Source organism: Dermacentor albipictus, unplaced genomic scaffold (genome assembly GCF_038994185.2).
Source record: "Dermacentor albipictus isolate Rhodes 1998 colony unplaced genomic scaffold, USDA_Dalb.pri_finalv2 scaffold_15, whole genome shotgun sequence".
In the NCBI taxonomy this organism is placed as follows: domain Eukaryota; kingdom Metazoa; phylum Arthropoda; class Arachnida; order Ixodida; family Ixodidae; genus Dermacentor; species Dermacentor albipictus.
The window spans coordinates 10,038,161-10,062,264 of record NW_027225569.1 but is presented as its reverse complement, the minus strand read 5'-3'; the positions used below and the strand labels follow the sequence as shown (position 1 = coordinate 10,062,264).

The following is a 24,104-nucleotide window of genomic DNA, read 5'->3' as shown; positions in this document are numbered from 1 at the left end:
TCTTTAGCAGGAAGTCGGTGAACGGCTTAGATACCTGCAGCCGAGAGCTGTGGAAGCTCTAGGTGTTTAGCTAGTTCGTTTAGCTTCTCGAGAACATTTTCGTCAGTTGGCTTATGAATTCCATGTACTCCGCTGTCTCTCGGCCGACCCCGGCAGCGTTGCGCAGGCAGCAGTAAATGCGATCCAGCTTGCAGTCCCATACGTTAAGTCCTCCACGTGGACGCACGACAACTCTGTAGTCTTTTTTTGGCAGGTTAGGCAGCCTACTTGCTTTGATGATTTGTCGCACCTTGCGTTCGTTCTTCCATTTGTTTTTATTTGTTGCATCCCCGACGGAGCTTCTTCCCTGCTTCTCTTGTTCCGAACAATCTGGCCCCACCGCTGCATCGCTTCTTTGTGGTTCTTCTAAGTTCACACCAACCTAATTCCTTTCCGAACTCCTCCGGTTGCATGTCTTCGCATTCCACGCTCACGACTTCAACCATGAAGCAGGGCCTGGGTATCTCCGTCGGCGCGCTAGGCCGAGCTCTCTCAACCACCGCTGCGGCGGAGGCGTTCGAGGCGTCGAGGCGTTCGCGTTAGGCGCAGATCTCGCGCCACGCGTAGCGAGAGGAATGAACGATTGACGGCCGAAAGACGCGCCCGCCTGGTAGAGAATGCTTTCTTCGGGTCCTTAGCAGTTGTTCTTTCGATTAGCAGTGGATTTCACCCCAAAATGCGATTTTCCGCCGAGAATCATAGGAAAATATGGAGCTGATGCGACATGCTCGGCCCACACACTGAGTGAGCAGATTGGCTGCCATCACCGGCGAGCAAGCTTTCATCAAAGAATTTCACGCGATAGATTCTACCCCATAGCGGCCCAATTACTACTAGCGAAATTTCAAGAAACGTTTGTAGCCACGCAAAAATATATATATATATATATATGCCCCTTACAAGAGCAAACCCATAGTTCACTTTTCACGTTATGGCAACTTGAGCGAAGAGCTTCGCCTGTTAAATAAAAAAAATGCACCAAGCTATATTCAAGGTATGGGCTCTATTACTGCCAAATAATCTACATCATCCAAAAATCCATGTGCATGTTTGGCATGTCTGCAACGTGTGTATTCTTTTAAACTCGACATTTATGCTAAACAAGCGTCAATAATAATTGTGAAACCCAGAATTGCGCAGACACCATCGACGATGATAGCCAATCCAACTGACTGACTCGAAAAGACAAAAGAGCGAACGAACGAGAGAGAGGTAACAAGAGAGAGGGCGCATTTTGCTTGCAGTCTTCGACCGCCGATCATTGACCTGCCAACGACCAACTCTGAATGTGACTTAAAGAGTTGAAGAAAACTATCCAAATAATGTTTACCCAAATTCGAGTTAACTGCACCTATTTTCTTTGCTTTTAAAAGTTGGGCATAGTTTGGCATCAGAACTGCGATCAGCCCAGGTTCTCACAATATTTTATAACACTAACTGGTCGCGTTATTATGGATATGTTGTCATCGCTAACCAGTATTTACTTTCAAAGCAATATTTTTTATAAGTTCGTGCTTGCGTCACTTGTGGAGAAGGCACACCTCAGCCGACCGTTCTGTAACTTTCTGTAGGATGAGCACAGAATGAATTTTTCCCAAGATTGATTTGTTAACATGTCGCTCCAACGAACAAACTTATCGCAGCAACGAATTTAAGCCGAGCTGGTTCCCACAATGCGTTAAAGAGAGGAAAGAGAAATAAAAACAGACTGCGGTAATTATTTCAACTTGCTTAAACGTGTTAACTAAATGAGCGTGTCACAGCTCGAGCATTTCCCGACTTGTGGGCTATTTCATTCTACTTTACACGGAAAGTTCCATGCGTGCTACCTTCGACGATACAACGAATATGAGGATCTATACTCGTGGTATGCGATGCATTAGTTGCATCGCGTACCACAATCTTCACTGAGATTGCCTTAACTCTTGTTGCAATGGTGCAATTTGAAAAAAAATTATATACTTTTGAGCGTCCTACTTTCTGTAGGACGCTCAAAATTTTCTTCTTTGCGAATGCCGGAGTTTCTCTTGAGGTGGCATATCTTGTCACCAGTGAAAATAATTGATGTTAGACGACAGCAGGTGTAAAGAAAACAAGCATTTGCTGGTTAGGATTCTCGTGACGGCTGTTTGCAGCGGTAGTCCTGCTTCATCACTCCGTCGTAGTTAAATAGTTTCGGAGAACGCCCTTTATATTCGAGTGCTTTTGTACAGTTGAATTTTTTTAATAAAACCAGACGTTTATACGAAGATTTTACTTGCTTTCATCGCTGAGAGTGATCTACTCAAATCCTTCCCGTCGCCTTCGCATATACGTCACCGCTTAGGTTCTTACCCTCCTGCTTTTTTTATGTCGCACCGGGTTTCGGGTAAATTAAGAATCTACAGCGTACAATTTGCGATGAGAGAAGCAACGAAAAGCTGGATTAGACAGTTTCTGTGTTTCTACGTTCCTTACTGCTGGCAGCAAAGAAAAAAACAGACACTCCTTGCATTTTTACATAGTACATGACAATTCACAGATTCCAATGCCGACAGTTTCGTTTGGGACTACTTTATTATAGGAAAAAGAAAAGAACCTGGGGTTCTTTTTTAACAGCGATGACTAAAAGCGATGACCTTTTGGTACGCTGATGATGAATTGTGTCCTGCAAAGAAGTAATTATGGAGAATTGAGATGCAGTTGTGCTCGTTGCGATACACATATCTGCAGCTGAGTTAGCAGTGCCTGAAGCTGGTGAGACTAGCAACTCGAGCTGGGATACCAGAGTTCGTGTATCCTAACTGTTTTACCGATATGTCATAGACTGTTTAGGTCTAACGTTAGTGTAAGAGCGCGATTACGCAAAATAGCGTTAATGTGCCGCAAACCAAATTTGCGGAAAGTTAGGAAAGTTAGTTTTAGCAAGGCGTATGATAGTGTTGTTTACGTCCGTGGAATCATATTCAATTACGTTTTTAAATCTTGCGTGTAACTGCTCTCCTTAAGAAAATGTATTTATTCGCCACACAATGCATGTGCGTTTGAAAACTACGCGAAACAGTGCAATGGCATTCAGGAGCGCACTGCACTCTTACTTTCTATATCTGCCGATCGGGGGCGAAATTAGGACTCGCCAGTCATTGGGCCTGCCACTCGACCTCGCCGATGGTGGCGCTGCCATTCCTAAAGTCTCTACCAGAAAAGCGTGGACACAGATTATAGCAAGAGGTCAAGAATGTAGGCAACCAAGTACAGGGTGATTGAAGGTGTAAACAGACAGCCAGGGGTGATCAAAAAGAAAGTGAGAGAAAGAGAGACAGCGAATTAGATGCGATGAATGGAAGCAAAAATTCCAGGGGCACTAAGTTATACTTACGTGGATGAATGCGAAAGCATTGCGACCACCGCGCGACGCTTAGACTTGCAGCAACGCAGTGTTATTGGTTAAACGCTAGACTCCTAAGAAAGGTCGTGGGTTGGACTCCTACCAATGGTCGAGGGCTCGACGACATTTTGGATCAGTGGTGGTCACGCCGACAACTGCGTTGTCTTTCTCGCCTCATGGGCTATACAATGTTGTCGTATTGAAAACACTGCGGAGAATTACAACAGTGACAAGAAAGAAATTAGAAGGGAACATCTGTACTAGGACATAGCGGGCAGGGCCTTGCTATATCGAGACTAGAGCTGGTTGCCTAAAAACAAAAACGTACCGAGGCGAGCATTATTAACAAGATGAGGCATGTGCATACTGCAGCGAAAATTTCGAGGCCACTCAGGACATCCTCGCGGGCTGCGAACGGATTCACCCACCGAGACCCGCAGGTTACGTATATCGTGCACAGTCGATTGGATTTAAAGTGCACGGAAATATCAAATGGCCAACAGTCGAAATGAGCAGGACACGTTTATAGCATCAGCGGAAAAAAGCAAGTTAGAAAGTTATATGACTGCATCTTTTACAGGCATATGTAGTGGTACAAGAATTTTAAATAAAAATATAACGGCAAGGAAATGTATACGAAAATGCTAGAATAAAAAACATGTTTAGGATACCGGAATAAATCAAGCAGGCTAGGTGACTATTTGTCACCGCCCAGTTTGAAATTGGATGCTAACAAATCATCATCATCATTTGCTTTTTAAGCCTAAGATGTTAGAAGTGGGAAGAAATTCCGGAAACTCCAGAAAGTTAACCACAATAATGTGTCGTCGCAGTGGCCAGAGACTAAGCCAAAGCCACTTTGCAGTCATTTGCTTTGGATGAAATTAATTGTGCAACAGCAATGCCATGCACGTTTGCAAAATTTGTTGCTGGGCTACTTTGTTCATGCTTACCAACTGAATACTTCTATGTGCAATTCCAAGACAGGACAAGAGATAGACACAAAAACACAGGACAAGCGCTAACTTTCGACTTAGCGCTTGTCCTGTGCTCTCCGTGCGTCTTAGAATTGCGCTTACCAATATTCAGTTGTTCTGCAGCGCCAAATTCGTTTCGAAGCGGGTAGCGCCTACCGCCATCATGCATGCCACACCATTGACGTGAACAACGGAGGTCCAGCTCCGTCGGATCGGGACAAAGTAGTGCATACTTTAAACTACATGACTCGTTCAGCGTTTTGCGCATGTGCATTTTTAACCCGCTAACTCGCTAATCCCGCTCGTACGCCCAACTCGCTGAGCTAAAGCTGTGTACTGTGTCTTGAAATCAATATTTACGGTGAGCCCCTTCATTATAGCCTCGCTGCTGAAATCTGCGCTTATCTCTTTTCCCATGCACTTCGAAAGCGAGAAAACATGGAGCGGCTCCGAAGCATAGCCAAGCTGATCCCAGGCTTATCTTTATCCCTCTCGGTTGGACTCAGTGGGCGCTACTACAATCCGTCAGCACGGTCGTCAGCGGTCGCCTCGACAGGAGATTACGGGCTCTTCGCAAATTGCAGTGACTTCTCCGGTCCCTTTTACGATGATCCAGCAAACGTAAGTGTTCGTTAGTAGACGACAAACAGTGCAGTTTTCCGGTAACGGAGATTCCCGAGCGTCCGGTATTAGAGTATACAGAACTGCGTTCGCTGATTACTGCATAGGCATCACCGCATCACGAGGATAGACAACACAAAACTACGCTCGCGGGTTTTAAAGAACTGCTTTCACGAATTCGTACAGAGACGAATGCAAGCTTACGGAAGCTTCGCTAATGCACATTTATGCAAGCCAGTCTTTCATAAGCGCGATCCTGTTGTGTTGGTGTCTCCCCTCGTGAGGCGATAGTGCGAAGGTGCGCATGCGCAATAAGTTGCGCAAGTAGCAGGGGGTGGTATGCGAATCAACAGTTACTTGCAGCGCTCGTCCATGTACACGCTGTTATTTTGTGTCCGTGTGTCATTTTGTGCTAATATACTGTAATTATAATACGCGACCAACTAGCCAAGCTGCCGGTTCATTCATAGCGCTGACCAGGCCTACATGGGTGTACGAGACATGGCAAGAGGGCAGGGGGTATGGAAGTACGGTAAGATAGGCAGAAAAAAGGCCGAATAGGAAATTGCTCTTCAAAGAAACCGTCGCTTAGGTTAGCACATGTATATGCAGCGAATTCTTCTGCAAGTTTCGCGTATTTACGCGTAGCTACTACCACACCCAGTTATTTCACCAACAAATCTCTAAACTACAACATGTGCTCAAACAAAAATTATGTATCGAACATCTGCACAAGAATAGTAGTTCTTCTTTCCTGTCGCTGTGCGATTAACTCTGCTGAAGAGTCACAACGAGACACTCAGCAAAGGGTATCTTCTTCCCAGGATTTGCCCAATGCATGGGCTTTTTGAAAGGTTATTCATGCTTAGCAGGTCGAGCCAGTAAAGCATTAAAATATTTAAATACGAAATGTATCCTTAATATGTGCCACTGCTGTGCCCAACCCAACTTAGCAATCTACCTTGGCAAGTAAACGGAATGTCGGTCCAATATAGCTTGCCTTGTTGCCCCATGGTACTAATATTGTTCATTGTATTTATAATCCGGGTCATCGTTCTTGTCTAGACAAACGTAATAATTCTTCCTTAAAGAAAGTACGTGTTCATGCAAATAATGTTCTTTCTCATTGAGCAGATATGTACTTGGTTGACCTGTATATTTATTTTTGTGTATTGGACCAGCTGCTAGCCACATAGGGTAATGGTCCAACCATTTTTGTAGCCCTTCTTTGAATTGTATAAGTAAACCTCACGTTTTGATTGATTGACTGACTGATTGATTGATCGATTGATTGATTGATTGATTGATTGATCGTTGCATCTCTATCAGAATGGGACAGCCCATATTTGCACCACGCTGCCAACATTAGACTGTCATTGGGCCAATGAACTGCCCATACGATCTGAACGTTGGACCGACCTGATATCCCGCCTGGATGCTAATTAATGTGCCACTGGCACAAGGTCCGTCGTTTTTAGAGCGCAGCTCTTTGGCGTCCGTTCCTGGGTTTCGCGTCGTCGTCGTCGTCGTCGTCGGCGTTGTCGTCGGCCTCGTAACCAGCTCGCCGACGAATCTGCTGCTCCGCCGCCGCGCATGCGCGCTGTCGGCTCTCCGGGCGACGGAGGATGATGGAAGGGAGGAGGAGAGACTGTGGAGGAGGGCTGGCTACACAAATGGCTCTTTGGCGTCCGTTCCTGGGTTTCGCGTCGTAGCCGTCGTAGCTCGCCGACGTATCTGCTCCGCCGCCGCGCATGCGCGCTGTCGGCTCTCCGGGCGAGGGAGGATGATGGAAGGGAGGAGGAGAGACTGTGGAGGAGGGCTGGCTACACAAATGGCTCTTTGGCGTCCGTTCCTGGGTATCGCGTCGTCGTCGGCGTTATCGTCGGCCTCATAACCAGCTCCGCCCCCCTTTCATCCCCCCAGCGCTAGCAGCGACCGACTGATACCGCTTTCGTGAGTCCGCTACCGCACTCACGAAAGACGTCGTGCACTTCCTGCAACTCGCATTAACCGTCCATCGATCCACACCGATGTTAGTAGTGGGGGACTTTAATGTTGACATAAAGACAAACAGCAATTTCCTAACACTTATGCCGGAGAACATCCCGTTCCTCTCGCTCGTAACGCGTCCCACGGCTGTGACAACCTCGCGAGGCACTTGTATAGATCTCGTCTTTGAGAATCAAGCATTGGTGTACCAAGTCAAACATATATCAGTCTATTTCTCCGACCACAAAGCTTCCTTCATGACTGTCAAGAACTGTTAGTGGAGTCTTTGTTAAAGGAATACGTGTGAAAAATAAAAAAAATTGTGTGATAGCGCATACATGTGTTGCTCGATTTCTTTGCCTCAATCTATCGAAAAGGTGAAACAGCTTATTTGCTGCGCTCAAATTTCGCATTAGGAAGTAACGTAATCGTCGGTAATTTTTTTTCTTTTTTTGAACCAGCGTAGTTTTAGTACTCGTCGTGCAGCGGCGATTGTATTGGAGCTGGCATTGATAATGACAACGATGTACCGTAGAGCTGGTGCCATGCTCTCAACACATTGGCTGCTGCATTTGCCGTTTCGGCCAACCTTGGCTCCCGCTCGGGGCCAACATTCGATGGGGTTGCACCTTGCCAGCGTTTGGCTTGGACTTGTACAAAGGTCTGCCAGAATTAGGCCAAACTTCTCCAGTGCTTGCGTGCTGCCTGGGCTGTTTCTCTTCTTTGCCGTCGAGAGTGGGCCATGTAACTACATTTAAAGCGGAGAGTCTGTTTCAGAGTAATTAGTGTTGGGCGCGTTCAGTAGGTCCCGTGTTCAGTGCAACCTTTTCTTGGCGTTCATGTTTGTTTAGAGTGCAATCGAATGCAATTTTATGTGTCGGCACCTTCTGAGTTTCCTTAAAGCACAGCGCTCGCGACCGAAAGTTCTGACAATGTGTTTTGCGAGATTCCATTGTTTAACATTGTCTTTTCCACAACGAACGTCGCTGGATGGTGAGCACATGAAATCTTATGAAAGTTACCCTGATCTTTCCTTCTTGCGGCATGCTCTATTAGCTGCTGGAGGAAGTTAGTGAAAATATTTGTCATTTTGTGCGGACCTTCAGGTCTTCATCTTTTTCCATGTTTTACCTGTTTCTTAGGCTGGGCGTTCAACGTTGAGAAAGGGAATTTGCGACTGAGTACGGCGCGGATCATAATATAGTCGTTTCCCTTGTTAGCCATAATTGCTGCTCTCGACGCTCCGGTTCTACGACACACATGATCAAATAACTCGAAAGTGCTAACCATAGATACGATCTTTCCGCTCCTGTAACTCTTTTGCCAGTGCATTTGCGATTCCTTGTGTGCATGTATGACTGCTTCTGCATTGTAAGAACGTCCTAAATCAAAAATCTTTGCAATCATCAAAATTCAACAAATCACAATATATTGAGGCGGGAAAATGTTGGAAAGCGTCGAATAACGACCAGGATAGTCAATCTTCGAATAACATAGTCCCTGTTTGTAGAGTCTAATCGTTTTCGAGCAATTCAAATTGTCAATGGTGCGCGACAAAGCATCAAATTAGAGCAATAGTGCTGTCATTTCCATCCTGGCGGCCATACTTTATATAATACATGTTGTGCTACTCATTGTGGAACAGGCTACATCTGTCAAGAAGCCAGACCTTTCCGGCTAAACTGCTATAATTCGCACTTACGAGTCAGTCCTGAGTATGTGAATAAATGCTTATTCATGCATAATACCCAAAATCTGCTTTTAATAAAGAACGCTTCGTAACGTGCAATCCAATGGCAAGTTTGTAACGTTGTGAATATACGATGAGATGTCAAGAACGTTTAACAATTAATATAGAATCGGCTCTTCATTATCCGAAAGCTTTTTAAGAAATAACGAAAAATTGATATATTATTCCCTGTAGTTAATTGTTTGCAAAATGCGATACAGATTCGTCTCAGTCGGAAACATTTCTACTCGTTCAACCCTACGAAAACCCTACAGCATCCCGAGGCTATGTTTCACTGATGTTATACAACTGGCTCACTGAAAAGACGCAATCAAGGGATTCAGTGTGCAAAAGAGGCAAAATCGGACACAGGGTAGCGCGACAAATAATCTGCGCCTTTGAGCATGTATACGACCGCGTAGGCGTACTCTTGCAAGCACGGAGCCCATCGAGCGCGTCTGCCTGTAGAATCTTTCGAAGAGGCAAGGCAAGAGAGGGCATAGTGGTCGGAAGCTACTGTGGATCGCCGGCCCAATAGCAAAATGAAAACTCGCATTTTCTCCCGAAAAGCGAAGCTTCTATTGCGATAGCAAACTAGTCGGCAACTACACGAAGTACGGATAGTATATTTATTCGCCGTATAAACTCCTATAAACATTCGCTTACTAACTAAACTAAAAAGCAAGGTGTCAAGGACACACAACAAGACATGAACACATTTCAATTGGTGAGCGCGTTAACTCGCTGTCAAAACGCTGCCATGATGAAGCGCGGCAGCAGCAGTGTGCGAATCGACCTTCGTGCTACCGCTCGTTTCAAGCACAGAGCGGCTAAAAACACAGGGCGAATGAAGCTATCAGCACTCGGAGCATGTAAAACCCCTGGAACTTCGTAAAGCAGCGACACTCCCTTTCCCCGCCTTGCTCCTTGTCGCTCCTCATCTTTTTCGCGCTCCCTGCTCGACCGCGGCGCCACCTACAATGCTTGAGCGTAGGAGGCGGACTTTCGCCGTGTTAATGCACACATAGCAAGGCGATGTGCTTTAAGCGTCCGCTTTCGCTTTCTAGCTTCCAGTAACTTCGTGTACAGCACTGAAGTTCTATAGGGTGGGTTATACAGAGTCAATGACTGCAGCTTCTATTTCCCGTTTTGATAAATATTTTTTTTCAAAAAATCTTAACGAGTGCTGAGGCCGTGTCATGACGTCTCTGAATGTATCGCTTGCGTTGCATTTATGTGCGCAACATTTGTCAAGAGTGTGTCACAAGGTCTTGTTCCGGATGGTTGTAAATAGCACGCTAACGATCGAACGCCACATCCTGGCCTCCAGAAAGCCCTCAGTAGCTTAATAATCCGCGTAATCCTTACCATGGGAGTTTCCCACGCGTACCAGCTATGATGCACAAAGCCAGGCAGAGGGTAAGGACAACCGGTGCTCTGAAGGTTCGATAGAGTATGAAAAGCTACAGTGCCACCAACTTGCGCGCTTGGCAATCTTCTAAGCAAAGGCTCAGAAGTGGCCTCTGGTGCGATTATGCTTCTTGTGCCTCAATGTCGACAAAATACGCGCGGCCGATCATCGAGTTGGGACTCTGTGTACATAGAAAATGAAATCAGTTTGTGCCTCTCAGAGACCAAATTACGCTACGAACTAATAGTGGAACGGCCGAGCAAGTGAGCGACTAAGTGAACGAGTAAACGACTGAAGCAAGCGAACGATAAACAAGCTACACCCAAACGAGCTATTGAACGAGCGAGCGACCACACGTTTTCTTTGTGAGTGCGCCACCACCGCATCTCAACGTTTACTCTTTAAAGAGCACGCCATGTAGCGCGTACGTCTTAAAGAGAAGGCGCCCCGTAACTCGGTTTCGGGCGAGTACGCACGCTTTTCATTGGTGCCTCTGATCGCGAATGCACCGGCCGATAGGTAACGACGAACACGAGAAGGCAAACAAAGCTACTGTCTTTACCACAATGGCAGAGTTGGTCTCCAAACATGAGTTTGCTCGGTGGAGCCTCAAACTGTCAAAAGGACTGTGCGGAGCCTTAAAAGATTCGTAATCGCGTTTTTTGCACACAGCCTCACGCGCCTGCAAATTCAGCCTGTAGGCATACAAAACGAATAAAACTTGATAAAACCGGGGAAAAAATTGACACGCAAACACGGCGGAAAGAGACACTACAACGGTGGTGTGCCATCGTCATTTTTGTCTCGATTTGTTCGCTGATTCTCTCATGTTATGAACCAACTGGCCGAGCAAGCAGCACTTCTACAAAACAATCAAGGGCGCGAAATACGACCACGTAGTGCTTATATGAACAAAGTTCACGTCGCATAGAAATCATGGTAAATCGTGCACATAAACAGAAGAATGCTCTGTGAACTATAGTATATCTGCTACGATATGGCCTGAAACAAGTTACGCGTCTTACGCATACTATAATATACGAGACTCGCAACTTACCTCACATAGTCATGCGGAGTATGTTGGCTTGAAGTTCTCTCTCCGAATTCGATGAATTCATGTCATCATTCTTAACACGTCGCGCTTACCGGGCGGTATCGCGAAAAGCGTCTTGCCTTCACTGAAATTATTTCGGAATGCAAATGCGCAGCAGGTCATTGTAATGGAAAATACTGTAAAGTGACGTCGCACTTACCACAAAACTTAGTTCAAGGCGTCCGCAAACCTACACAACACCGAAGAGCAACGGCGCTAACAGGCGCTCCTTGCCAGTCGGTAGACGCTTCTCAAGCATAAATTCCGGTCGATCTCGACCGTGAGCAAAAGGAGCCGGTGCGAAGGCACACGTGAAGCGAGTAGGCCAATACCGACGCGTCGTCCACCTCGACAAGGCCGCGCGAGGAGGAGGCGCCATTTTTCACAGCGTCTCATTTATTTGCAAAGCTTCAAGGGCTTTAGGCACATGCACTCTGTCCCCATCCCAAATGGCTTTCAAAATAGGGGCCCAGCGGCCGCGCCATGCGCAGCAGCCGCAGGAGCAGAACGCTCCCCCCTCCCGGTGTCTTGCGCGTAACGAAAGACGACGCTCTTCTTCCCCGTTATCCTCCCTTACGCGCTCGAGATTCAGCCACCGGACCATCGCACGCCTTCACTCGCACGTGCTGCATACGACGCGAGTCGTCGATGTTATCGTCCTTGGAATTTATACGCAACATCAGGGCAAACACGACGGTGGAAACGTGCATGGACTGTCCGTATAATATCGAACGCAATAAAAAGGGCGAAATTTCGCAGCTGCCCATGCAAGCGCGAGGAACTGACGGCATGGAATGGAGTAATTTCGCTCCGATGCGGGCACCAGCCTACTCGTGTACGCGATGCCACAGCTAACTCCATTAGACGTTCGGCCAAAACAGCGTTTATTCTGTAACCACTCGCGTAAGTGCAGACTTTGGTTCAGGCTAATGTAACGAAGTGGGTCAAAGGGAGTCGTGCTCTGAGGAGTGTGGCTAACTCAGAGCAAGCCGCGGCTTGTTCAGTCCCCAGCTAATAGGGGCGTCTTCTTTATGATCTATGAGCAGTTTTGCAATTTCTCTAAAGTTCTTTCGCACACCGGCGAATATACGAGCGGAGCTCCACTAAGCCGTGAACATCTTTCGCATACTTAGTCACAGGGAAGTCTTTCACGTCTCGAACCTTCTCTGGGTCAGGCTGTAGGTCGGCAGCGTCCACAATATGCCCAATGATCGTAATAGAACGACGGCCAAAACGACACTTCGATGAATTCACCTGAAATCCGCCATGGCGGAAGACGTCGAGAATCACTGCGAGATGTTCGAAGCATGTATCAAACGTAGGCGAAAACATGATTACGTCGTACAAAAACACAAGCATGTATACAACTTGAACCAAAGAAGCAGAAAGTCCATTATTCGCTCGAATGTGGCTGGTGCCATTACACAGACCGAGAAGCATGACCTTTGCAATGTCTCTGTCAAAGAACAAGATGTGAAGATAAAGGACAAGATCGAATATAAGCAGTAAACAGTTGATCACTCTCGCATCCTTTATTTTGTATTTCGTGCAGCCCGACATGATGTGGATAGAAGTACGAGTTGGTACTGCTGAAGCAGATCAAGCGTACTTCACGTCATAGCAAGCCGAACATGAAAAACTAGTCCAACTCAAGGAGACAGAGACATCACCGAATCTGCTCCAGTTCATCTCAAGTAAGGCTAAAGTTGCCGAGGCGGATCTCGTCAACCGAGGCTTGTGGAATATCATTATCAACATGTCCGAATACGAAAAGCACTCCAGGCAGTTATAAAATAGTAAGCCCCTTTTGAAATGACAATAGCCAGGACAAAGCTGTGCTTGTGGAGCAGGTATTGAAAGTGCAGGCGTCAGACATAGAGCAACATGCGGAATTGCTGACAACATGCTGACAATGGTCCCAAAGCTGAAGTGGCGAAACCAGCGATGTTAGATGGGACGTCCTCGTCGGCAACCACTTGGCTGAAGTTCTTTGAAAGCGCTTCTGAGAAAACTGCTGGGCGACGTCACAGGATAAAATACAAAAAATGAGATTGTTCCTTGTACACAATGCCAAGAAATGGTGTGAGCTCCGCATAACATACTTGTGTATGACTGCGAGATGACTCGTGTATTATTTCAGAACACAAAATACGTGCACGTAAGATAAAAATACACACCAAGCGCTTGAGTAATGGATTACCAACTAAACACCAAATGCGAAATACTTGAGTGTAAGCAACGAACACGGCACCATGACAACCAGGCCCCGTTTTCTCAAACTGAGGTGCCTCGAACACATTGAGGAGACAGTCGCGCAAGCGGTGGGCTTCATGCCTGCAGCCTCGCCGCCACCCCCGGTTTCTTTCTTTCTTTATTTATTCATTTATTTAAGACATTCCTTACAGAAATGCCTTGGGGGACGCGACAACCTTCGCTCGACCCCCTTCGCTGACCGCCGGCATCTCCCTCCGCCTCCAGCCCCACGTCTTACGACCATGGCGGTATACAGTAGCCTGAGTCGTAGAGAGAGTAAAGTTGCAATTCAAAGGAAAGGTTGTGTGTCTATTTGCTCCCCCAAGTTCGCGAGGCGCCCTTGTTGCGTGGGAGCCACTTAGGGTCAGTGTATGCCTGTGCCTTACTTTCCGTCGCGTGTTTCTGGTCCACAGTGGCACATTTGCGGGCCGCTGTCGACCGCAGCTTGTTTAGTAACCAAGTGCGCGGTTGGCTAGCTGAGTCCATGGTAGAGAACGTTCTGTTTTACACTCAGAAGTGCGATAATCACACAAGCCCGTCAATATGAGCCAGGGCGGCGAACATCCGTACAACACGCGTCTTGCTGCCCAGTCGCACGCTGCTGAGGAGGCGATGAGCGCCACCGAGCTTCAACGGGAGAGCAGGCAACGTTGGGATCGCAGCGCACCGAACGAGCTCCAAGAAAATCTCGCCCAGCTCTCACGACTGCACGAGGAGATTCGGGAGCTCGGTGGCTCTACTACTGCTTCCTCAACACCGTCGTTCCAGCCGGATCCAGGCCCGAGCAACGCCATCTTGGGACAGCTCACCGAGGCCTTCTGGCAAAAGCCCGCATGATGGAGAGGATGAATCCATCCTTGACAGCGACAACTGTTCACGTGAGTCCAGACCCCTCTACCGCAATCCCAAGCTTTCACGGAAACACCACCCAGATCAATGCCGAAGATTGGCTGGAAAGATTCTCGCGTGTTGCTGACCTAGCCAACTGGTCTGAACAACAACGCCTTACTGCACTTCACCTCAAGCTGCAGGGCCCCACTAAGGATTGGCTAAACTCGTCAGCAGCAAGGCGTCAGTCATAGTAAGAGTTCGTAGCTACATTTATATCAGCCTTCATGACTGAAGAAAGCTTCCCTGACTTATGGAGAAGAATGGCCGAACGAGTTCAGAGTCGGGAGGAGGAGATGGCGACGTAAGTCCGAGAAACGAAAAGGATGTGCGCCAGGGTCAAGCTAAGTCAGTCGGACACAATTACCCAGATTGTCAGAAGCCTCTGGTTGACAGAAATGAGTTTCGCACTGCGTGACAGAAGCTGCACAAGTGTGAAAGAGTTGCTTCAAGCCATCAAAGCCTATGGAAATTTTACAGAAAGCCGCAAAAAACTATTCCCATCGGCACAAACTTCGGCAGCCAAAGCCAACTCACCAGTGATCACCAGCCATTTCCTTCGTCAACACAAGTAGACTATGCTGTACGCAGCAGTACCGTGCGAGGAAGAGTGCGACGCGCGGACGGAGTACGTTGTTACAAGTGCCAAAAAAGGGGCCACCGGTCACGCCAGTGTTCTGAGCCACGGCGCCCACTTCACTGCACCAAGTGTAACTGCGAGGGGCAGAGCGCGAAATTTTGTCCGAATCATGGCCGCTGAGAGAATGCGACCAATAGTGTAGGCATCACGCCTTCAAAAAGGGTTTACAAAAACATTTGCATTGAAGGCGAAACGATGATTTCCCTTCTCGATGCGGGCTGCGATGTGAGCTTGATACTGCTGACGCATGCCGTGCGGCTGAACAGGGAGTCTTTGACATTGCCAGGGGAGTCGGTGGACAGCAGTCATCCCTCGCCGAACTATATTTAGAGGTACGCGTCGACGACGCTGAACTTCCTGCCATTCACTTCTACATAGTCAGCGAGGACGCCATTGTCGGACCGGACGTCATCATAGGCACTGTCGTGATCGACTTGCCAGATCTGCTCCTGGTCAGTAGTGAGGGGTGTACTCATTCGCAGCATCAAAGGCAAGCACAAGAGCTGACAGGTATTGTCGCAGAATAGGAAATTCCGAGAGATATCGTCAAGTGTCCCGAAAACATTGAGGCTTCCCCGCGCATGGTTCTGTCTGTATTGGGAACGCCTTCGCTTGATACGCCTGATGATTCCAGCGTACCAGTTGCGAACTGCAGTAACGTCACGTTGTACGTAAAGCATGGACAAATACTCATTCGTACCCCCGCTTTTTGCAACATGCCAGAGCAAGTTTTACTGACTGCCAATGAGGAGGCCCGTGCGCTGAAATTGAGAAGTCGAGGCGATACTAATGTTAGCTCTGTCGTATATGGTGAGCAGAAAACACAGCCCTGTGTGTTGCTTAACAAACGTAATAATTGCTGTGCACTGCCAATTGAACAACTGAGGTGCACCGGCATCACTGCGAAGAAAATCGTCGAGCACCCTCGAAGCAAACCGGTTTGCTAGCCACCATACCGTAGCTCCTACTAGCAGAGGTGGGCATGGAAAAAGAATGCTGATGAGTTGATACCATATAGATTAATGTGCAACAGTACTTCCGAGGATTGCGACACTGTTCTCACGCAAAATAAAGGATGGCGCATACAAGAGCGTGATCGACTACCGCGGCCTGCGTGGTCACAAACAGTTAAGGACACAGGAAAACGCACGAAGACGTAACCTAAACACAAAAACCCGTACATTTTTGCAGAGGTGCTGCCTACAGTCACATACTGCACCTAGAACCAACGAATATCGAAGGGATCGACGTGGACAGACCACCTCACGAGCACCCATGCAAGCCAGATTAAACTGTTTAAATTGGTGCCAGACAGCGAGTGCAGAAGCGAGGCAGACTGATGCGACTCTCTCGGGACGAGATCGCGCAGGATGTTCGAGTGCAAGCAATGAACACGGCACGGTAACCCCCATGCCCCGTGTTTTCTCAGTAACTGAGGTGTCTGGAACACATTGAGGAGACAGTCCTGCAAGCGATGGGCTGCATGCCTGCAGCCTCACCACCACCACGGGTTCGACCCCCTTCGCTGACAGCAGGCGTTTCCCTCCGCCTCGAGCCCCCCTTCTTACGACCCTGGCGGATTACAGTACCCTGAGTCGTAGAGAGAGTAAAGTTGCGTTTCGAAAAAAAAAAGGTTGTGTCTGTTTGCTCCCCCAAGTTCGCGAGGCGCCCTTTTTGCGTGGCAGCCGCTTGGGGCAAGTGTACGCCTGTGCCTTCCTTTGCGTCGCGTGTTTCTGGTCCACAGTGGCACATTCCCGGGACGCTGTCAACAAGAGCTACTTTTCTAACCAAGTGTACGGTTAGCTAGCTGAGCCCGCTGTGAGAACTTTTTTTGACATGAGTAATGGATTACCAACTTTCCCGGAATGCTGCTCTTATTAGCAGAACCTACTTTACCCGAGTCGTCCACTGTGCCGTTAGACATCCACGGTATGACAAAGGAATGCCAAAAGTAAGTGCAAATAAGGTCGCCCAAGACAACTGAACACCTACTGGGGTGCTTAAGGACGTGTGCCATGAAGCCCGTGGCCACGCTGCACAGCATAATTGGACCTATTCAGCGATAGTTTACCCGGATAATACATCGACAGCGATGACAGCACCCACCGGAAGTGCAACTTCTCAATATTGCCTTGGACGCGAAGGTGACAATAAACGAATACACATGAGTGTACAGCCCCACCCGTGTAACCAGAATGAGGCTGTCTACTTGATTCAATCAAATGTTTTGCAAACAGCGTTGCCCATTAACGGAAAAGAAGTGAGTGGTCTAGTCGACATAGCAGCTTCAGCGAGTCCGATTAATCAAACTATGATGACGGCAGATGACATGTGACAAGGTAAAGTGGTAACGGTTAAGAGCTATGATGGATCATCTCGAACGCTGCACACCTGTACGAAAGTCAATTTACGTTTGGCTGGGGAGGACTTCACAGTGGAAGCGCTGGTTATGCGTGATGTCGAATTCTTGTTTATACTATCAAGGCCGGACATGAAGAAGCTAAGAATTACCATTTCTTGGAAAGCTGAAGTGAGAAATGTGAAGATTATGAGCTACAGTGTATTAGGGTCTTCTCTATTGCAATACTGCAGCACAGTGGGTTGTACTACTGGTGTAACAAATTTGCGCAACCTGTATTTGCTGCAGAAAAGAGCCATACGAGATATTGCTGCTGTACATAACGTTTCTTCTACTAAACGTCTTTTCATAAAATATTTCCAGCATCCTGTTTATATAATAATAGGCTGATGTGTTATAAAACTTTTGTTAAGTATGGTACCGTTACCATAATTAATCTTGCTAAGTTAGAAGCAAGCACAAGTGTTCATCCAACCAGGCACAAAGAAATGTGGACTGTAACGACCCCTAGAGCTACGTATGACGAACAATTTTTATCCCACAAGCTACCTTCCCTTCTAAACTTAATGAACCATGAAGATTTTCATCCTTCATGTAATCAAAATTGTTTCATTCAACGTTTCGCCCAGTTCATTTCTTTTCAGGAATAGTACATCCTTCCGATTTTGTTTTGTCCCTTTTGTCGATCGCTGCTTTTTATGTTCATGCCATTTCAAGCCTATGTCCAGTCAAGAAACCCAACAGGCTGTCAGCTTGTCGGCTATACGTTATTTTGGCTTGTAAGCCTGTCAGTTTGTAAGTCTGTCAGCCTGTAAGTCTGTCAGTTTGTAAGCCTGGCGGCCTGTAAGTCTGCTGGTAACTACTAATGGCTGCCGCCGCCTGGGGCAGCATTGCACTAGAGTTAGAATCAAGATAAGTCTTGAATGTTGAGAAGCGACCATGTTGAAGACAATGAACGATGGCTCATGTATAACACATGCCATAAGTCACCTTTTAATGTCTGCATGAAATGAAACTACTTGTTTACATTTGCTTCATTCTGACGATGTCGCAACTGATGCCAATGAAAAAAATTACCGACGATTACGTTACTTCCTAATGCGAAATTTGAGCGCAGCAAATAAGCTGCTTCACTTTTTCGATAGATTGAGGCAAAGAAATCGAGCAACACATGTATGCGCTATCACAGAATTTTTTTTTTTCACACGTATTCCTTTAACAAAGACTGCACTAACAGTTCTTGACAGTCATGAAGGAAGCTTTGTGGTCGGAGAAATAGACTGATATATGTTCGACTTGGTACACCAATGCTTGATTCTCAAAGACGAGATCTATACAAGTGCCTCGCGAGGTTGTCACAGCCGTGGGACGCGTTACGAGCGAGAGGAACGGGATGTTCTCCCGCATAAGTGTTAGGAAATTGCTGTTTGTCTTTATGTCAACATTAAAGTCCCCCACTACTAACATCGGTGTGGATCGATGGATGGTTAATGCGAGTTGCAGGAAGTGCACGACGTCTTTCGTGAGTGCGGTAGCGGACTCACGAAAGCGGTATCAGTCGGTCGCTGCTAGCGCTGGGGGGATGAAAGGGGGGCGGAGCTGGTTACGAGGCCGACGACAACGCCGACGCGAAACCCAGGAACGGACGCCAAAGAGCCATTTGTGTAGCCAGCCCTCCTCCACAGTCTCTCCTCCTCCCTTCCATCATCCTCCCTCACCCGGAGAGCCGACAGCGCGCATGCGCGGCGGCGGAGCAGCAGATTCGTCGGCGAGCTGGTTACGAGGCCGACGACAACGCCGACAACGCCGACGACAACGCCGACGACGACGCGAAACCCAGGAACGGACGCCAAAGAGCTGCGCTCTAAAAATAAGATATGCGTCGTAACTGTTGGGAAATCCGGTAAAATCATAAGGTTGACGATCCGGTATAGGGTCGCTAGGCTGAGAGGAGAGTTCAGTCACGTGACACAAACCTTAGTTCTCTACTGCACCACCAGATGATGTCGCCTCTCCGCGTATCACTAGCCTTACCGCTTAGGGCCCCATTAGGAAAATAGTTTTCCTTCCCCCACACCTAAGCCTCAATGATGGCGCATCAAGCACTGTTGCAAAGTAGGAGACGGTCGGAGGTGCTAAAGCGAAGATTTTTTGCCTATTTTCCAAAGCTTGGTATGAACGCCAAACTTGCTCGTGCACTGGGTGCTCTTGGGGTGCTCGCTATTTCGAAAGATATATTTGTAAATAGATATAGAAAGAGTATATGTGCACTGAATGCAGCTTCCACCGATTGGGATTAGAGAACCCTTGCATTCTAGCCATGTGTCCATACCTCCTTTCTTGCGGGAAAACAAATAACTTCCATTATATAACCTTCACATAAAGTCGACTGACAGGCGCATCGGGAGCACACAGCTCTGTCGATGAAATGGTGAAATATTTGAATGCATCTTCTGACTGCCAGAATGATGCCAGAATAGAACAGTTGATTAGGGAGGTACACTCTTTGCGTAAAGCTAATGCAGAGCTGACCAAACAGGTAGCAGAACTGAAAAAGAAGGCACAGCCGAACCCTGCCAGCGTAGCAGTAGCAAGACCAGTAGGTCAAAGCAACGAACCAGGCGAGGGAGATAACTCCCCCGCCCCGAAAAAAAGAGCAGTAAGCCCCGAAACTGACTCGGCTTTCGAAGTCCTTAGCGAGCTGAAAGAGGTAATCAAAGAAATTAGAGAAACGACGGAAAGGACTAACTTTAAAGTGGATAAACTATGGAAATGGAGGTTAACGGCCGAACAGCGATTCAAGAAACTCGAAACGAAATGCGACGACGACGAATTCTTGCCGTCAGAATCAGAAATCGTAAAATCGCTCTCCGGAACGTCAGGGGGCGCTCCAAAGAGATCGATCGCGGGTAACAGCAAAATTAACCCATTCAATAATCATGGATAGCGCCCACAGTTTTAGTGTGTGGCAGTGGAATTGTCGCGGATTCCACAACAAAAAGGCATCGCTGCGCCAATTAATTAGATCGATGGGGGTCAAACCAAAAGTAATTATGCTGCAGGAAACTTTAGCGGACGAAGTAAAGCTAACCGGGTACAAATCGGTATGTAGAGAAAAAGATTCCGGAAGGGGATTGGCCACCCTCGTTGACAAAAAGCTACCCTTTATCGAACACGATATCCATCTCGGACTGAGTAAAATCGAGTATATCCTAGTAGAAGTCGTACTCAAAAGGCACAAGGGCAGGGCGCAGAGTATCTTCTGCGTGAACATTTATAGCAGTCCCACCTACAAGAAACAAAGCTTTAGGGCACTTTTCAACAAGGCACTCGCAGTCGCAAAGAGCTCTCCGCTCATCATCGGAGGGGACTTTAATGCCCCCTACCAAGCGTGGGGATACGCTTGGAATACAAAGAAAGGTGAGGGGTTATGGAACCTTGCCACGGACCTGGGACTGTGCCTGACCACAGATCCGACTTTCCCCACCCGCTGTGGCACGTCCACGTGCAGGGACTCGACGCCCGACCTAACTTTTGTCAACAACTCGAAACAAGCTAGTTGGGAAAACTCGGGCACCGATCTAGGCAGCGACCACTATATCATACACATAGGTATAGGTATGCCGAAGCAAGAGACTAGAACCTTTCGATGCACGGACTGGGACCTTTTTAGGAAAGTTAGAGCGAAGAGACTAGAATCGGAACCGATAGAAGCGGGCAGACAGTCCTTCCAGACCTGGATCAACCAGCTCGAAGAGGACCTCAGGGAGGCCACTAAAGAAATTAAGACAGAAGAAAACATAGAGAGCATGGACAGTAGACTCGCGCATCTGATCGAGGCCAAACAATCCATTCTGCAAAGATGGAAAACGCAAAGACTGAACCGAAAGCTCAGGAAAAAGATAGCGTTGCTAAACAGACAGATCGAGGAGCATTCGAGAACGCTCGTGAAACAGCAATGGGACGACGTTTGCCACTTGGCAGACGGCAGAATCAAACATGGAGGCAGTTGGAACATCCTCAAACATCTATTGAACGAGAGCGACACTAAGTCAAACAAGAGAACAGCAATTACAAAACTGGTACATAAAGTCAGCCAGTGCACGACTCAGGAGGTAGTCATGAGACAGCTCGCGGACAAATATCTCCCGCTCGAACAACCGGGCGATAGCGACGAACGCGTGGAGTACATGGGAGGACCGTGCGAGGAAATGGACCGCGATTTCACCGAGGGTGAGGTACGGGCCGCCCTCCATGGTCTCTCTAGTAGATCGGCAGCCGGACCCGACGGTATTACCAATAAACTCTTAAGGAATCTAGACGATGAGTCGATCACTTTCCTGACGGATCATTTCACCGAGTTGTGGAGAAAGGGAGACTATCCGGAGGAATGGAAGATAGCTAACACCATCCTCATACCAAAACCGGGCAAACCACTCCATCTGGATAACCTACGTCCAATATCGCTTACATCGTGCATAGGCAAAGCTATGGAACACGTTATTCTTAACAGACTCACTAGATACGTCGAGCAAAATGACATACTCCCGTATAACATGATCGGTTTCCGCCCCGGACTATCGACTCAGGACGCCATGCTCCTGATCAAACACCAGCTCATACACGTTAGCCCGGTGCACGCGAGAGCGATTCTGGGACTAGACGTCGAAAAAGCTTTCGATCGCATAGAGCACAAGGCCATCCTCGAGGTCCTGTCCGAGCTGGGGTTGGGCGAGAGGCTACACAGTGTAGTCAAGGCGTTTCTGGGCGGTAGGCAAGCAAGCCTCACGCTAGGTGAACTAAAATCAAAGGTGATGAACCTGGGAAACAGGGGCACCCCGCAAGGGGCCGTACTTTCGCCCATGCTATTTTATCTAGCAATGACCAGAGTCGCGAGAAAACTGGAGAGCATAGAAGGTATACACTTTGCAATATACGCCGATGATATAACCATATGGAGCGCCAACGGTAACGTAGGCCAAACGGAGACCAGACTGCAAGAGAGCATACACGCCGTGGAAAGCACGCTAGGCGAGATGGGACTCAACTGTTCGGCGGCAAAGTCGGAGCTTTTGGTCCTAAAACATCGACGCAGGGGTCGAAGACCCAGGGGCTACGTCCCCGGGGAGGAACCCAAGATTATGTTACGCTGTCACGACGGATCCGCGATCAGGCAGGTGGAAAATATTAAAGTTTTAGGCTTCCACATATCAGCGGGAGGTACCAACCTGAATGCCATTCAGCACATTTCCAACAAGACGGACCAAGTCATCAGATTACTAAGGAGAATCAGCAACAGACACAGAGGCCTGGGTGAGGACAGCGCTCTAAGGCTAGTGCATGCCTTCGCTCTATGTCACTTCACCTACGTGGCAGGTCTATTTAAATGGTCGCAGGCCGAGCTGAACAAGCTAAACACTCTGATCAGAAAGTTAGTGAAGGCTACCCTAGGTATACCCATCAGCACCTCGAACGTGAAGCTCATGAACCTAGGCGTGCACAATACGATAGAAGAGATGGCGGAAGCGCAACAGATGGCGCAGCAGGAAAGACTGACGAAAACGCGAGCGGGCAGGCTTATACTCAAAGCGATAGGGACAGACCCAAATAGATCAATGAACCCGAAGGAATCCGAGGTAGAATTGAGCGCGAAACTTAGAGACGCGATCAGAACCACCCCCCTTCCGAGAAATATGCACCCGGAACACAATGTTAGCAGGAGAAAAGCGAGAGCGAAAGCTTTGTTGAAAGAAATTGAACAGCTAGGACAACAGGCAGCCCTTGTAGACGCTGCCTGGGTCAAAGGCAAAGAGGCCTACACCGCCGTGGTGGTCGACAGCCGGGGCGAGGTACGGGACGCCATCACCATCTTCACTAAGGATTCCACGGTGGCGGAGCAAGCCGCGATTGCTCTAGCCATCAGGAACCGTAAATGGTCTTTCATCTATAGCGATTCCAAAGCAGCAATTAAGAGCTTTGACAAAGGCTATGTAGCTGGGACTGCGGCTAAAATTATCGACAAGGTCGAAACTATCAAAACTGAAATCCGATGGTTTCCTGCACACATGGGACAAGTGGACGAGACTCGGCCCAACCTCAACGAGGTGACGAACGACCTGGCACGAGGACTTGCTTGCCGTGCCGGTCAGAACCGAACCGACGCCCACTACCATTCCGGGGAACATAAAGATCACATACTAACTTACAACGACATAACTAAATATTACTACTTGGGGCGTAGGCAATTCCCTCTGCCACACGTAAAATTGAACAGGGCTCAGGCAGTGACGCTACGTTTACTGCAAACCGGGACGTACCCCACTCCGTATTTCATAAATAAAATTCACCCAGAAAGAGAAATTAGGACAGAATGTAACGTGTGCGATGGCATCATTGACATCAGACACATGCTGGCGGGCTGTCCCGCGACTCTCGCCGACCCCGAAGAAAAATGGCTTTACTGGCACAAGTTCATAACAAGCTCTTCATATCAAGATCAGCTACGGGCTGTCCAGAGGGTCCACGATGACGCCATAAGGCTCGGCCTGGCGGTGCCGACGTGGACGCGGCCCGCCTCGGTCTGAAAAGACCGGGCTTCAGGACGCTAATAAAGTTTTTTGAATGAATGAATCTTCTGACTCTATTTTATTCTTCGATTCAGGCACTCGGTATTGACACTGGGTGTGTGCCCATTTTGGGCTAAACTATAGTTGGCATGTCGTCCCTACAGTTCCTACA

At 47.9% G+C, this 24,104-nt stretch overlaps 1 protein-coding gene across 1 annotated transcript in view; it reads left to right on the top strand.

Moving 5' to 3' along the window:
* The window catches only part of LOC135914136 (uncharacterized), a 183,643-nt gene that overhangs the window by 98,218 nt on the left and 61,321 nt on the right, over window positions 1-24,104 (top strand). The window contains exon 7 of the mRNA XM_065446887.1: window positions 4,813-5,004. Within this exon, the coding sequence (XP_065302959.1) occupies window positions 4,813-5,004 (192 nt within the window). The remainder of the gene's footprint in view (window positions 1-4,812; window positions 5,005-24,104) is intronic.